Source organism: Macaca nemestrina, chromosome 9 (assembly GCF_043159975.1).
Source record: "Macaca nemestrina isolate mMacNem1 chromosome 9, mMacNem.hap1, whole genome shotgun sequence".
Classification (NCBI taxonomy): Eukaryota; Metazoa; Chordata; class Mammalia; order Primates; family Cercopithecidae; genus Macaca; species Macaca nemestrina.
Genome location: NC_092133.1, coordinates 29,000,389 through 29,015,125, shown reverse-complemented (window position 1 = coordinate 29,015,125; position 14,737 = coordinate 29,000,389). Strand labels below are relative to the sequence as shown.

Here is a 14,737-nt window from a genome sequence, read left to right as displayed (position 1 = left end):
AAGTTCAAGAGGGCGGGGGCTCTGGGGAATCGCTGTATGTCTTCTTCCTCGGCCAGGTTAGATTCTCAGGCGACTCTTCTGCCTCCTCCATCCCTCTTGGCTCTTACTTGGAGCCCTTTCGCCTCCTCTTCTATGTCCCTCTTCCTTTTGCACCACTCTCTCGCCCCTTTTCTCCTTCACCTTGTCTTTCCTCTTCTCCCTCTCCCCTTTTTCCCTCTGTTTTCTCCTTCATTCCTTCCTCTCACCTTTCTTCCCTCTCCGCGCATTCCCCTCCCTCTCGCTCCTCTTTAATCATCTTCTAGAGAGGAGGAACTCTTTACTCCTGAAGCGGAAGACCAGGGCTGGAGGCTCTGTCTCTCCCTAAGCCTCCTCCCTCCTGCCTGCTCCTTTCTTTCTTTCTTTTTTTTTTTTCCTTTGAGTAAGAAAATTTTACTCCTTTATTGAGTAAATACATTGTACTCAAAATTTAATGCTCACATTTTTAGTTGTATAGCCTTCATTTTTATAGAATGTGCATTCCCTGTGTCACTAAGCTTCTTTAAAAATACAATTTTAATAGGCAAATATTTCATATAATAATTTATAAATCATATGTCTTCTAAGAAGTTACATCTTCTAAATGCCTATTGTTATATATTTGCTTTTCATAATATAAGTTTTGCCTACAAACACAGCACCTAGCATCAAAAGCAAGGCAATTTATGAGCACCACCCATCAGAAGAGATTTAGTGCCGTGTTATTTATAATAAAACCTGGAAATAATCTCAACATCCAAAAATTAATAAATAAGTAAAACAGGATGCTCCTTTCTTAATAGCTCCTCCTCCAGCTCCTCTGGTCTCAGACTTTTCAACCCCTTGAAATCCCAGGGGCTTCTCGGAGGCGGCGGGCTACACCACATGTCCTGGGGCCTGTAAACCGCAGCTGGAGGTCGTCTTTGGGTTTACCTCACTTCCCTTCAGCCCACGCAAAGTCTCCATCTTCGTACGGTCACGAAGGGTCTCAGCTGCACCAAGCGCGCAGGCTACACTCCTGCAGTGGCGGACTGGGGACCTGATAAGCCCACACGGCTGCGGCCCGAGTACCCTCTTAACTGGCGGCCGACACTTTGAAACAATTGAGCCCGTTCAGAAACGGACTGGGGAGAGTAAGGGCACGACCTCAAAATCCCAGGCAGCAAAAGGAAGTCTGGATCTTCCTTGTAGGAGCAGACATCTCGAATACTCTCTCGCCCCACCTCTGGCCAGGAGGTCCGGGCAAGGAGAGTCCCTCAACCGAGAAGATCTGGGAAGTCCCCCCGTTCCCGCCAGGGCCTTCCGCCTCTCTTCCCTCATCCCCTGGGAGGCTTTATCAGGTTCTAACCCCTAGTAGTGGGGGCCGTGGGTGCTCCGGGCGCCAAGAGGAAGGGGCTGTTGAGAGCGGCCTGCCTAGTTCTCAGCATTGCCTCTTAGACCACTCGCAGGCTCCTGAAAATGCAAACACAGCCCGTGCGTGATCCGCGCGCGCCCAAAGCCCGAGCGCACACCTCCCGCCCCCGCCCCACTTGCCATCGCTCACACTAACAAGCACACGTGCTCGTGCAAACGCGCACGCACGGAACCGCGCGCCCCCTCACACCCAGCCGCGCTCCCGGCCCGGCTCAGCCAGGTGCCCCCACGCGGCAGCGCCGGGTCTGCCCGCTAGCCCCCTGCGAAGTCCTCGCCTCACGCCCGCCCGCCTGCGCGCACGCACGCGCACGCACGCATTCTCCGCGCCCCCGCGCGGAGGCGCAGGCCTCGGGTGGCGGGGTTTGGCGGGGAGCCGGCCGGGCCAGGGATCCGCGAGCAGAGTCCCGGGTGCATCCCAGGCTTGGCTTCCGTGCGCAGCCTCCCCGCGCGGAGGCACCTGGTTCCCCCTCGGCTCTAGAACGCGAACAGTTGGCGTTGAGCACACAACTCCTCCTCCCTCTCCCCCGAGACCCCTGTACCCTCCCCGCGCGCCATCTCCCGCCCCTCATAACAGGCCCGGAGAGTAAACCCCCAAACGCGTCCAGAAGCGGCTCCCAACTCTTCGCCGGGAGCGCGTTGGAGCCTGGATTTCGTAGAGACTCGGGATTGGAGTCTATTGCCGGCCCCTCCTGGATCCGGCTTGATTTTCATATTTTAAGAAGATTTTCTTATTACCTTTGATTACTCCTTTTAACGAAATTCTGGAGGAGCTCAGTGGGGAAGATTGGTGGGAATCTGATTTTAAGAAAGAAAGCACCGAAGGGACAATTATTCATTTTCCTCGGGTTTGGAATCACCCTCTGGACGAGAGAGCGGGCGAGCGGGAGCTAGGTGGGAAGAGTGGAGAGGATCGGCGAGGCGCGCCAGCCGGAGCCACCTCCTTCCCGGCCGCCCCCTCCCCACTCCCCCTACACACACTCGCTCGCTCGCTCGCCGGCGCGCGCACACCCCCCGCGCCGGACCCGCACCTCGGCGGGCGCCACACACTCGGCAGCCCGAGCAGCGGTACCGCAGCGGGATGGAGGCGGCGCGCACGGAGCGCCCCGCAGGCTGGCCGGGGGCGCCGCTTGTCCGGACGGGGCTCCTACTCCTGTCGACGTGGGTCCTGGCCGGCGCCGAGATCACTTGGGACGCGACAGGCGGTCCCGGGCGCCCGGCAGCCCCGGCTTCGTGGCCACCGGCGTTGTCTCCACTCTCGCCGCGGGCAGTGGCAAGCCAGTGGCCGGAGGAGCTGGCGAAGGCGCGGAGAGCCGCCGTGCTGGGGCGCCGGGCCGGACCAGAGCTGCTGCCCCAGCAGGGCGGCGGCAGAAGCGGTGAGATGCAGGTGGAAGCCGGAGGGACGTCGCCGGCAGGCGAGCGGCGGGACCGGGGCATCCCAGCTCCTGGCAAGCTTGGCGGCGCGAGGAGGAGTCGCCGGGCGCAGCCCCCAAGCACTCCGGAGCGCGGGGACGCCCGGGCTACTGCTCCGGCCGATGGTTCCAGAGGAAGCCGTCCCCTGGCTAAGGGTTCCCGGGAGGAGGTGAAGGCGCCGCGGGCTGGGGGGTCGGCGGCTGAAGACCTCCGGCTGCCCAGCACCTCCTTCGCGCTGACCGGGGACTCGGCCCACAACCAAGCCATGGTGCACTGGTCGGGACACAACAGCAGCGTGAGTACCCACCCGGCGGCGTGTCCGCCTGCTTCCTGACACCGAAGGGGAATGGGGGGGGGGGGCGGGAGCGAGGGACAGATAGTTGCTCGGGGTCGAGGCGGGGGACGCCTCGACTTTTCGAGATAACAGGTTTGTCCGATTCCCCCCACGCCCCCAACAGGTTAACGGAGTTTGTTGTTAGACGCTGTGTGCGTTTGTTTACTGGAGACCCTAGGCTTCGGGCCGCCGGGAGGGGAGATGAGGAAGGGGTTTCTTAAAGATGAGTGGGGGAGGGATCTATGCCCACTTTCTCCCATACTTGGCTTGGAGGGTCAGTTTTCCTGTTTTCGGGGTACTTGAATTCTTGGATGAGAAAAAGGGCTGACTTGGGGCGGGAGCCTCTGAACAGACCGGTTCCTGCGACTGCCCAGGCTCCCCCACCCACCCCCCCGCGCCCGTCACGCGAAAGGGAACCCGGGAAGCCATTCGGACTCCCAGCCTCCTGCTCGCCTCGGGGTCGCTGCTCTCCGCTCCAGGCGCGCAGTCATCTAGCCCAGGAGGGAGGCTCGGCCAAGTCGGCCCCAAGCCTTGGCCTTCTGTTAACCCCAGTTCCTCCTTCAAAGCCCAGGGAGCGGCCCTGGAAAGCCGTAGCAGAGGCCGTAAAAAAAGTTTAAAGCGTGAAGCGAAATTCCACACCCATCCAGCGCCCATGCCACACCGCTCGCCCTCACGCACGCACAGACACACGGAAGTCGCTGAGCAGAAAACTCTCGCCTTCACCACTGCATTCTGCGCCACAAACGGCTCCCTGAGCGGAGCTGGGTCCCTGAGCTTCCTGCACACCTCACCGCTCGCTTTTCCCCGCCACCGGGTTCTCCCGGACAAGGATGTACCGAGAGGTGGCGCCGTTGAGCCCGCTCTGGCCGACTCGGGCGTTCGGGACTGGGCACCCGACTGAGCATCGCGCCCGCCCGCGGGGCAGCTGCAGCGGCTCGCAGCGCGTGCCCGGAGGGGCGCCCCGTACTTCGCCGGCACCCAGCGCTGTGCAGCCAAGCAAAGAAAAGGCGGGTGACAGGTTCCCACCATCTTCCCCACTTCCCTCCCTCCCGCGGTCCCTACTTCAGCCAGATTTGGAAAATCCTTTCCTCTTCTCTGGCTCAATGGTTCAGATCAGAACCTGGCGTTGGGTAGGGTGCACGCTCCAGGCGGAGGATGACGGGTGTCTGTACAAGCAGCCTTGGGGAATTGATTTGATAGAAACTCACTCCGCAACTCCCTGCCGTTTTGTATTTCTCTTCATGACCGATGTTTGACAAGATTTCTCTGGAAAATTTTTGCCTTATTTTAACAGAGCCTGGGGTGTCCAGGATTGGGTATCTAATAAGAGGAAAGCGAGGGGTCCGCAGAAGGTAGCACATAAGCAATACCAAAGTGCAGATTTCTTGGTTTCTAATGATGCATAGCGCGGCAGCCCAGTCTGGGTAGCTGATGCTGGGCTTGAAGGACCAGTGGAGTCCAGCTCCAGAATGGCGCAGTGGTGGACTTCATCTGCCTTGGATGAAGACCCCCGCAGCCTCGGGCTGACAGATCTGGCGAGGGGTGAACAACGTGTGCCTTTGCAGGGCTGGGTGATTGAAGACTTCTAAGTCCTTTCCAAGAGGACTTGGATATGTGTGTGCTGTGCGGAGATTCTGACAGCAGAGGTTGTGAATCCCAACTTCATTTTAGTTTGATTATGTGTGTGTGTGTGTGTGTGTGTGTGTGTGTGTGTGTGTGTGTCGAGGTTCTTACTTGGTGAGGAGGATGGCTAGGATGTGTGTAAGTAAATATATCCTAGGAAGAGGAGGATGTAATGTCTTCACATCTGTGGCTTTACTACTGCCACATTAGGACAATATAAATTCACCCTCCCTGAAGAGTTTTTCTGTGTCTCTGCTTTTAAGGATTATTTTTGAGTATTTACAAAGCCTCTGAAGATGGGACTTTAGAGAAAATGCTTCCTGCAAATAGCAGTTAACTGTGCATGACCTTCTTTGCTCATCTTCAAAGCAGTTGTGCAGCAGAAGAGGTGAGGGGCAGGTCTGGCCCGTGCTTCCTGGGGAAATGACTCTTCAGTCAAATGACGGCCAACGGGGCTTGGGTACTGGAGCAGTTGGGCTTGGAGTCCTTGGTGACAGCAATGAGATTGGACAATGTATGAACAGCCCCCAGGGACTTATTGGTTGTGCTCTTGGCCAGCCTTACTGCCCATGCTGGAGCACCACAGGTGGATGTAGGGCCACGCGCTGTCTTCTCTTTCCATTCTAGGGAAGAACTGCCTCTTTAGCCCCTAGGCTGGACCTGTCTCTTCTGACCACATTTTGTAGGCAATCCAGAGAGACATCCTTGATTATCAGGTCTGTGAGCCTCTGTGAAGAAGATGGAGAAGCATACTCACATGGCCCTGTCTTTGAGACTTTAAGGAAATCTCCTGGTGAGTCACTGGGAAACCAGTTTCAGCAACATTTACCCAGTTGGTTTTTCTCCTGTCCTCCTTTCCTGATGGCAGGAAAAGAAGGTGTTGTAAATAAAAGCCAGGGTGAAGAGTGATGGGGATGAGGATGCTTTGGAAAGATCCCTTCATCATTGGTTTCAAAGTGGAGGGAGATGTCCATAAAACAGAGAACATGGGGCCTAGCTCCAGGCTCTTCTGACATGGGAAGAGAATTTTATCTTTTCTTCTGGCTTCTGGAGTATTAGACATGTCCTTCTTCAGGAGGCCACCAGTTTAATTTTTAACACAATGAGGGTTTCCTTGCTCTTCTTCCAAGTGTCTCTGATGCACCTGATTACTTGATATGAGTTCCCTTTTGGGGAAAGTTTTCAGTAACCCTATGAAATTGAAAATTGAACTCCATTCTGACTGAGTTTACAGTCAGGGATGCAGGGTGGGACATGTAGGAGAAGGGCCTTCAGCCCACGCCATTGGTCCCGTGTGTGCCCCAGGTGGTTGAGGGTACAGGAGGAGACCTTTGACCAAGACTTGGGGTGGGTATTTGCCTTGGTCCCAGGACTGAGAAGAGATGGCTTTGGGGGCAAAGGAGAAGGAGTGCAGCTGGCTTTGGGCAAAGGAATCAGGAGGGCATGGGGCCTGGGCACCATCTCTGACCATGTTGCCTGCCAGGTGCTCTGGCTGGAAAGTGAGTGGACTTGGCCTTGGAGCCTTTACTGTGGAGGAGCGATTTGCTATTTTTTCTCTCCAGTTGCCTCCAGCTGGAATCCTGGTGATTAATGGGTTAGAGAGTGTTTCACAAACACCCAGAGGGAGCCCAGTCCCCGTGGCTTACAGGGAAACAGAAAAACACATTATTCTGTCCTTTTTCTTCAAATGAAAGAAGAAGCCTCCCTGCTTGCTCAGTGAGTTGGCAAATGACTCTGGAGAGTGGAAAGTTGTGAAGGCACAGTCCACTTCTCCGCACCCCCTCCTCCTTGGATTAACCCTTCATGCTCCACCCCCCCGCATTCCTGGTGCTGAGGTGAAAACACAGCATCTGCCCTAACGTTGGACCTCATGTCCTTCCAGCAGCGCACTCGAAGTGGTAGTGATTTGCAGGCTGCTGCCCCTGCAGTGTATCTGCTTGGAATACTTGCCAGCTAGTTCTCAGTTAATGTGCCCAACACTGCATCTTGGTGAAGAGAAATGGGGAGATGCTGATATTTTTAGGCCCTCCCAGATCACTCTGCCCTGAGCATACTAGTAGGTATAACACACAGATTCTCCCAGGCAGGATTTCCTACCCTTAACTAATTCAGCTGGACTGTATTCTACAATATTTACTCCTAATGTGCAAAATAGTGACAGATTTGATCAGATTAATTGTATTTCACTCACTGGATCATCTAATTGTGGCTCCAAACAGATTTTTCAAATAGCTTTTGGCTGGATTGCCTTGTCTTCATCGTCCCTGCTCACAGTTCCTGTGTCACAATATCTTAATGCATTCTGCCTTCTTGGAGGCTTAATAAAGAAGCCTGCCACAGAAGCCATTCTTCAGGGTTTTGCCAAAAAAATCTGTTTTCAATTAATATTACAAGGGGAAACCATGTCAGTTGAGATGTAGCTGGGAAATGCATGGGGACATAATGGCACTAATTGCTCCTGGTCATTGCTGGTCTGAGGGGCGGTGGGGAGAGGAGGAGCTGGGCACAGCTATTTATCTGCTCTGTGATTTCTCTGATGGCTGGATTAGACGGTGTGATTTCCATCTCAGATCCTTCAGTGATTTCCAAGGTGAGCAGAAGTTGCAGACTCCTTAATTGGGAGGCCTGATTTAATGATTACAGAAATGCAGTGGCTGGAACTTGCTTTGTAGTTGGCAAAGAAGGAATGCTGGGAAGTGGCTTCTCCAGTGGTGTTGGATTTAAGGGAAGGGGAGTTGGTGACTCCAGTGGCAGGAAGGCTCAGTGGACAGAAGGGAAAATTGCTTTTTCCTTGGGCTGTGTAAATCTATTGTCAGTGAAGGAATCCTGGAACTGGATGATCTGTGGGCCCTGAATCATCTCATAAGGAGCAGAGAGGTGTGACAAAGCAGACACTCTGTGATAGGAAGATTTGGCTGGAGACCAGTGGTTTATCCAAGGCTAGGTGCAGATTGGCTAAGTCACTTAAGGCCTGTGGCTTGACCCACCTGTTGATTTCCTGCTTTCTGCCTTCTTTGGGCCTCTTGGTTGGCTTGAACACTTCCCTTATAGGGAGAACATGTCAAAGGATGATTCTGCAGTAAGTTTGGGGGAGAAAAGTGGCCTTGTGGAGGAGGAGGTGGGAAATACAGAATGTGAGTGCTTAGTGGGTCACTCGGCAGTTCTGGTAAGTACAACTGGCTTTGTGGTTGGATCGAATTTGGCTAAGTTTGTTCTGGTGTTGTGGGTAACTGGGAAAAGGCTCAGATAGGGCTCTGACTTTGTTGGTAGTCAGTGGAGATGAGGGAGCTTTGCCTTACACATGGTTGGCACTTGATAATGTTTGACTGAGTGAATGAAAGACAGTCTCAAGTCTCATCAAGCAGAGATGATAAAGGAATTAGAAATTGTTGTTGCCTGGGATAGCAATGATTTCAGAACTTGACAGCTGCTATAGCCAGGAGTGTTTCATCCGGTGTGTCTACATTCTGGCTTGAGGACCTTTGGTTTCTTGAATTCAAATCCAGAGTCCATTAGCCTGGCATTCAAGGCTATGTATGTCCTGGGTCTACTTCTCCAACTTTGGGTTTGACTCTTCCCTGATTAACTCCTGCATTCTGGCCAGGGCAGTGTCTTCATTGTCCCAAGCACCTTGAGGTCTCCTCCACTTGAGGCACCTTTCTTTCTTGATGAAAGGGCACCTGTTATTCATAGCTCAGTTCAACATTCCGACTCAGTAGCTCTATGAAACGTTCCTTAGAAGCATTTATTTCTCTTCCCCTACTTATTTATAGAATTTAAAGAATGAACTACACATTTGATCATATTTAGTTTAGTACTTACTTTAGTTTTATATTATTTGGTGAGTGTTTTGAGGGTAAGAGCTGAAATAATTAAAACAGTACCCCCTCCCTCCCATCACCATCAAGTGTGAGTTCTGTTCTTCTCATCCATGCCTGGCAGCATGTGCCACAGGGTAGTACATAGCTCAGTAATACTGAACTCATCTGGGGAGTTGGACCGTGACTTAGCTGCAGGGTAAGAGGAGAGGAAAGACCATTTTGCCCTAAGATAACTTAACAGGTTAACACCGTCTCTTAATGACACTGAGTTTATACAACTGGTGTATTGTTTCATATATACATGTTAACATAAGATTCAGAGGGATCTCTACGCTACTTAATAAGAGGATAGAAATAAGGACTAGTTAACAATCCTGGCTTCTCATGCACTTCAGAGATCAGATGGACACTCCCGTAAGACATTCATCAATTTTCTGAGTTTTTCCTGTGTATGTGGCCTTGTCCTAGAAACTGTGGGGTTGGTAGAAGTGTGATAGAGGGGATACAAAGAAGGATGAGACAACATTTGCCTCATGGTCCTGCCAACATGCTTTGGATGTGAGAGTGCTCTTCTGTAAAGTTAAATAATATGTGACAACAAGACAGATGCTGTGGGGTGACATGTGGTTAATTGTCAAGTGATCGTTTCAGGTTATGAGCTCACAGAAGAGAGGACCCCTGTGGGACATACTACAGGAATTTTGCAGACTGTCGAGGCTGGAAGTGCACTTGCGAATTGTCTTCATCAAATCACTCAGGATAGAGATGAGGATGTGATACTCAGACAGAAACATGGCAGCCTACCTTGGATCCCACTAATTTTTTTTTTTTTTTTCTCTTGGAAGAGCCATCCCCTCTTCACACCCATTTTTCTCCTTTCTTCTCATGTTAACAGAACATTTTCCCTCTAAGAGGATTTGTGTGTTTTCACTCTGATGAGGTGCCCATTTTATAGGTAGGGTAGACTGAGGCCTTAGGATGGGTATAATATGAGGCTAGTCAGAGAGATTTAGGAATAGAGTCTTTCCTTCTGTTCTGGGGCCATGCTCTATAGCCACCCTGCCCACCCACTGTGATGGCTGCAGACAGTGAATAACAAGCTAGTTAATGTTGGACAAGCTGTGTCTTACTAACCATTGTTAATGGGGGCCTCCTGTGAGTCACCTTGTTATTTGAGTTAGTGAGTAATTCAAGCCTGGTTACATCACAACCAGAAACATTTTGCTCCTTTACTTTGATCGGTGTAGTTTGGATTTAATTATTTATGGATATGCTGTTGTTTATAGTACACTAATAAATGTTCTATAGTAAATTTGGAAAAAATAATGGAATCTACGACCTCAGGATTGCACAAATTGCTGTCTGCTATTGAATGCATGCAGGGAAGCAGAGGAAGCCATCTGTGCTTGGTTGAGATGAGAGGGACCTGCAGCAGGGTGGGGCCAGCAGGGTTACTGGTCAGTAAAACTGTGCCCTTGACTAAGTAGGGGACTGTTACTTGGCATACATCGGAAAGAGAAAAAACCTTCTTTAGGGGAAAGACTGGAAATAAAGCTATGTAGGATAATCAAGGATTCTGTGAGGTTGTAGGATTATTTAGTACGGGTATATGGTACAACTTGTGTGAATTCATATTTGTGGAGAGATTTCATCCTGAATGCAATCCTCTTTCGGATTTGTTGAGAACGGATAGACTGGGAACCTGAAACAGGCCACATACTAAATAAGATCATGGATTGTGCAGCCAGGTGCCTGGCTTCAAGTCCTGCCTCTGTTTCTTAATAGCTGTGTGACATTGGGCAAGTTGTTACCCTCTCTGCTGTTTCTTCATATGGAAAAAGGGGGTGATGATATAGTGTCTCTCACCTTGGGCTGTTGTAAGAAGTAAGTGAGATTGTACAGGGCAGGGTGCTTAAAAGGAGTGCCTGACCCATTTGTAGCAAGCACTCAAGATACTTTTAGTTTAGTTGTTATTTTTATACCTGGAAGGGGCCTTCCCTTAATTTTCAGATGGAAATGTTGAAGCAGAGGTAGAAGGCACTCGCTCAGAATTTCCCAGTGAGCTGATGGCAAGGCCTTGGCTAGATCCCAGTTCTCATCAAGATACTCATTTCAACCACCTCCCATAGTTCATGCTCCCAGTCACATGAGTCTTTGCCATGTCTATCATTTATGTCGTGCTAAAGTAGACGTTGAAAAGGATCTAGAAGTGAATGACTGGGGACCTGGATTCTTGAAATTCATAGTCAGAATTTGTAATAGAAACAGAATCACATTAGTTAGATGATTACACTAATAAGCTATGAATAAGGTTAACATTATTTCAGGGCTTTTATTGCATGGAGAGTTAAGGGATCCAGAAAGATGAAGAGTAGCTTCTCTCAGATTGGGCATCCATGATACAACTCATAGCTAATCAAGGGAGGCTTCTTGAGGGAAGTGAGTAAAGTGTGTAGCTTCTAGAACATTGGAGATCACTGGATTGCTGGGGCTGGTTCGCAAGCAGATCCCATTGTGCCAAAGACTCATCTGTGCCAAAGTCATGGGCTAGACCTCGATGTTCATTTTTCCTCTCCTCTTCTGTATTTGTGCCTGTTGTGAAATGGGCGTATCACATGGATTGGAGCTATCTGTAGAATATCTGCAGCCTGTTCCTCAGAATTATCACACTGGTACAATCCACTAATTACTTTGTGGTGATCTATACCCATAGAGTTGCAGGCTTGAGTTCCCTTTTTGCCTTCACCCTGTGTACCAAGAATGGAACCTGAGAGCCCTACATAGACACTAGAGGGAGCGTTGCCCTGGGAAAGAAGTGAAAATAAATAGGATGAAATAACGAGACAATGCTGTACCAAGAATTGTTCCGAAGAAGGGAAGATGAAAAGTAGCCTGTAAGTGAATTGTGTAGGGGTTGTATGATGACCCATAGATGAATAATCAGTTGGCAGCAGGGCAGTTTTCAATCCTGGGGGGCTGATCATTCAGCCTCTTCCTACAGAAAAAAGGGGAGTAGATACAAACACGTTCATCCAGCAGTTAGATACTCAGACCATTAATGACTGAACTAACACTCTACAAATAGATTCAGCTGGAAGTGATGCTTAGGCTGGGTTCTCCCATCTCTTCTGTATTTCCTTCCTTTTTGCTTGCTTGCTCTCTTGTATCTGGTGGTTAGTCAATAGGTGCTTACTGAGTTGAACAGAATAAATACTTGCTTAAATACTTTAAAGTGCCTGGATAAAGAACAAGTGTCTTGGGGATAGAGAAGTGTCTGGCCTGCTGTTGCTGGCCTGGGGTCTGCACCCTGGGACATTGCAGCTATCTCTCACAGGCTCTCAGGTCCCACATGCCTGACTCATCCTCCCAAAAGCCTTTTTGACATCTATGGTGATGTAGGCATTTTCTCATTCAGATGGTTAGAATCAGGTTAAAGATTACACTGCTGCATAAGAAATAAACTTTTTCTTTTAAAAATCTGTTCTCAGTGGGAGATGAAGAACAATTACCGAGTTGAACATTTTCAAGACTAGAAAAATAGCTCAAGCTGCCATATCTGAATGTGATTACACATAGTGGGGGAACTTGTCTACAATAAGAGTTCTGAGACAATGAAGCTGGTGACACAGAGAAACTTGCTTTCCAGAGTGGTGGTGGAAGAGGAGGGTATCCTTAGTGGTGAAACAGATGCTTATCTCACTGTGTTGCTTTCAGTGTTATTCATGCTTGAAAGCAAACTTTTGTTTGAAAGATTTCTTAAAACTCTAAAACATCTTTTCTGTCATGAGAAGGTCCGTAAGCAACAGCAACCTTGAACAAGTCTCTAAGCCTTAGTTTCGCTGGCTGTAAAATGATGATAATACTGGTCTTGCAGGATTGTTGTGAATCTTAGAGATGATGCCTATAAAGGCCCTAGCATAATAGTCAATTTTAACATAAGAATGTTAACTTTCGTAATTCCAGTACTTTGGGAGGCTGAGGTGGGCAGATCACTTGAGGTCAGGAGTTTGAGACCAGCCTGGCCAACATAGTGAAACCTCCGAGCTCTACTCAAAAAACAAAAACAAACAAACAAACAAACAAAAAACAAAAATTAGCTGGGCGTGGTGGCACATCCCTTTAATCCCAGCTATATGGGAGGCTAAGGCTAGAGAATCTCTTGAACCTAGGAGGCAGGGGTTGCAGTGAGCCGAGATGGCGCCACTGTATTCCGCAGCCTGGGTGACAGAGTCAGACTCTCAGAAAAAAAATATGTTAATTCTCATTTGGAGATTTGTTGGTACTCTACTCATATTCCGGGGTGTTCCTTTGCTCTGCATGCTGGCCTGATTTCCAACCACCAGCACCAGGGACTGTTTGCCCAACAGCTTTCCCTGGCCACGGTAGCTTGCTTTGATCACACAAGGCAAGGAAGAGTCAAGAAATTAATGCCTGTGAGGGAGCAGGGAGCAGCCACTACCAATGACTGGTGGGAGTTGATGGATAAATATCCAGCCCCCTTGACCACTGGGGTTGGCTAACTCTGAGACATGTTTCTTTCATGGTCTCCCAGAGCTCCCCGTAGGATTAAACCCCAGTTTTAAATGTGTGTGTGTGTGTGTGTGTGTTTTTAAATGGGTGCATTATTAGTAAGGAGAGAACCTACAAATATGATTTAAAAAATGGAAAGTGCTTCTTTCAAGCATGCCTAGATTTGGTCTTACTTCAAGCAGATGTATTTTCATTCATTCTTTCATTCATTCATTCAATATTTTTTTTTGCTTAGTATGATGCCAATTCAGTTATTTGAATATTCTGAGATTCAGTTTCCTCACCTGTAAAATGAAAAAGTTGCAAAAACTGCTGCAGCCCACCTCACCACAAAGTAGATATATTAGGTCAGTCATTTCTTGATGGGTGAAATGGGGACGATCCTATTTGCTCCCTTTATGTCACAGTTAAAAAATGAGATGGTGCACATGGAAGCATTTTGTAAAGAATAAGGGGTGATATGAACCCAAGTTGTTAGTTTACCTCACCTCTCCTTCATTCCCTTAAGGAGCTATAGACCCTTTGACAACAGATTTGAGACCAGATACAGCTCTTGCCTTCTTCTGCCTTCTCTCAGTACAAACGAACACTGCCATTAACATGCATACCGTGGTAGTAAAAACTCCAAGATTCTTATTCCAGGCATGATATACAATTTATTTCAAGTCACACCTGATATCATAAAATTCTCAGATGGGAGTGTAATTTGGATGTTTTAAAAAAACATTTGCCCCAGGTCATGACCTGTATTGATTGTTCTGCCTTACTCTTTTCAGATCATGTGAAGTATTTAGAGAGCGCCTACTATACGCCTAGTGAGGCAGCATGTACAAAAAAAATCTATGTGATGCAGACCGGACACCCAAAATAACTTACAGTTTTGTGTGTGGTAAACATGTTGGACAGCTATTGCAGAGAGCAGTGAGATAGCATAAGACATGTGCTAATGGAGCATTCTTAGGAAATAACTTGAACATAATCAAGACCACAGTGAATGAAAATTAATGAAAGTGTTAAAAAATTCTGGTTGTTTTTATTATCTGCAACAAAATCTACTAGCACAATAAGAAAGAGATGTCGTACTCTATCACCAAACGTGGGTCACTTGACAAGGAGTGTCCTGAGCTTTGAGGTCAAATAGATTACCTATTGTTCTGACAATTGTTCAGAATTCTGCCATGTCAGTGTAGGGTATAAATTTCTTATAGACAACTCTGTTGTACCTTGTGTTTCTACTTGTTTTATTTTCTTTATAGGAAGATAAAGAATATGCTATTTCACCATAGTACTATGATATTCCAACTTTTCAGTTGTATTATTATTAGATATTCTAATTTGTACTGATTTCTTTCTTTCTAGGCCTGTTTCCCTTCTGTCATCTTGAGATTTCTATTTATTTTACTCTTGGATTAGTGCCTCTATTTTTTGGATTCCATTCCTCCGTTGTGGGCTGCTTTTCATTTTTCTGTGGCATATCCTCAAGTAATCTTTTTCAGAGAATGCATGGGAATGTCTTGGTTTATACTTCGTGTCCTGACAGAATGTGAGTAGATGTATTTTGACTCTCAAAAGATCCTGGCTTAGATGATGA

General features: G+C 48.6%; 1 protein-coding gene across 2 annotated transcripts in view; it reads left to right on the top strand.

The window, feature by feature from the left end:
- The first annotated feature begins 1,810 nt into the window (after nt 1-1,810).
- LOC105478298 (sortilin related VPS10 domain containing receptor 3) overlaps nt 1,811-14,737 on the top strand; it is a 612,041-nt gene continuing 599,114 nt past the window's right edge. The window contains exon 1 of one of the 2 annotated variants that reach the window (XM_011735416.3): nt 1,811-3,133. In XM_011735416.3, coding sequence (XP_011733718.1) covers nt 2,507-3,133 — 627 coding nt within the window. In that variant the 5' untranslated portion in view covers nt 1,811-2,506. Of the gene's footprint in view, nt 3,134-7,316; nt 7,386-14,737 lie in introns of those variants that run through there. The other variant, XM_071069164.1, reaches the window with a different exon arrangement.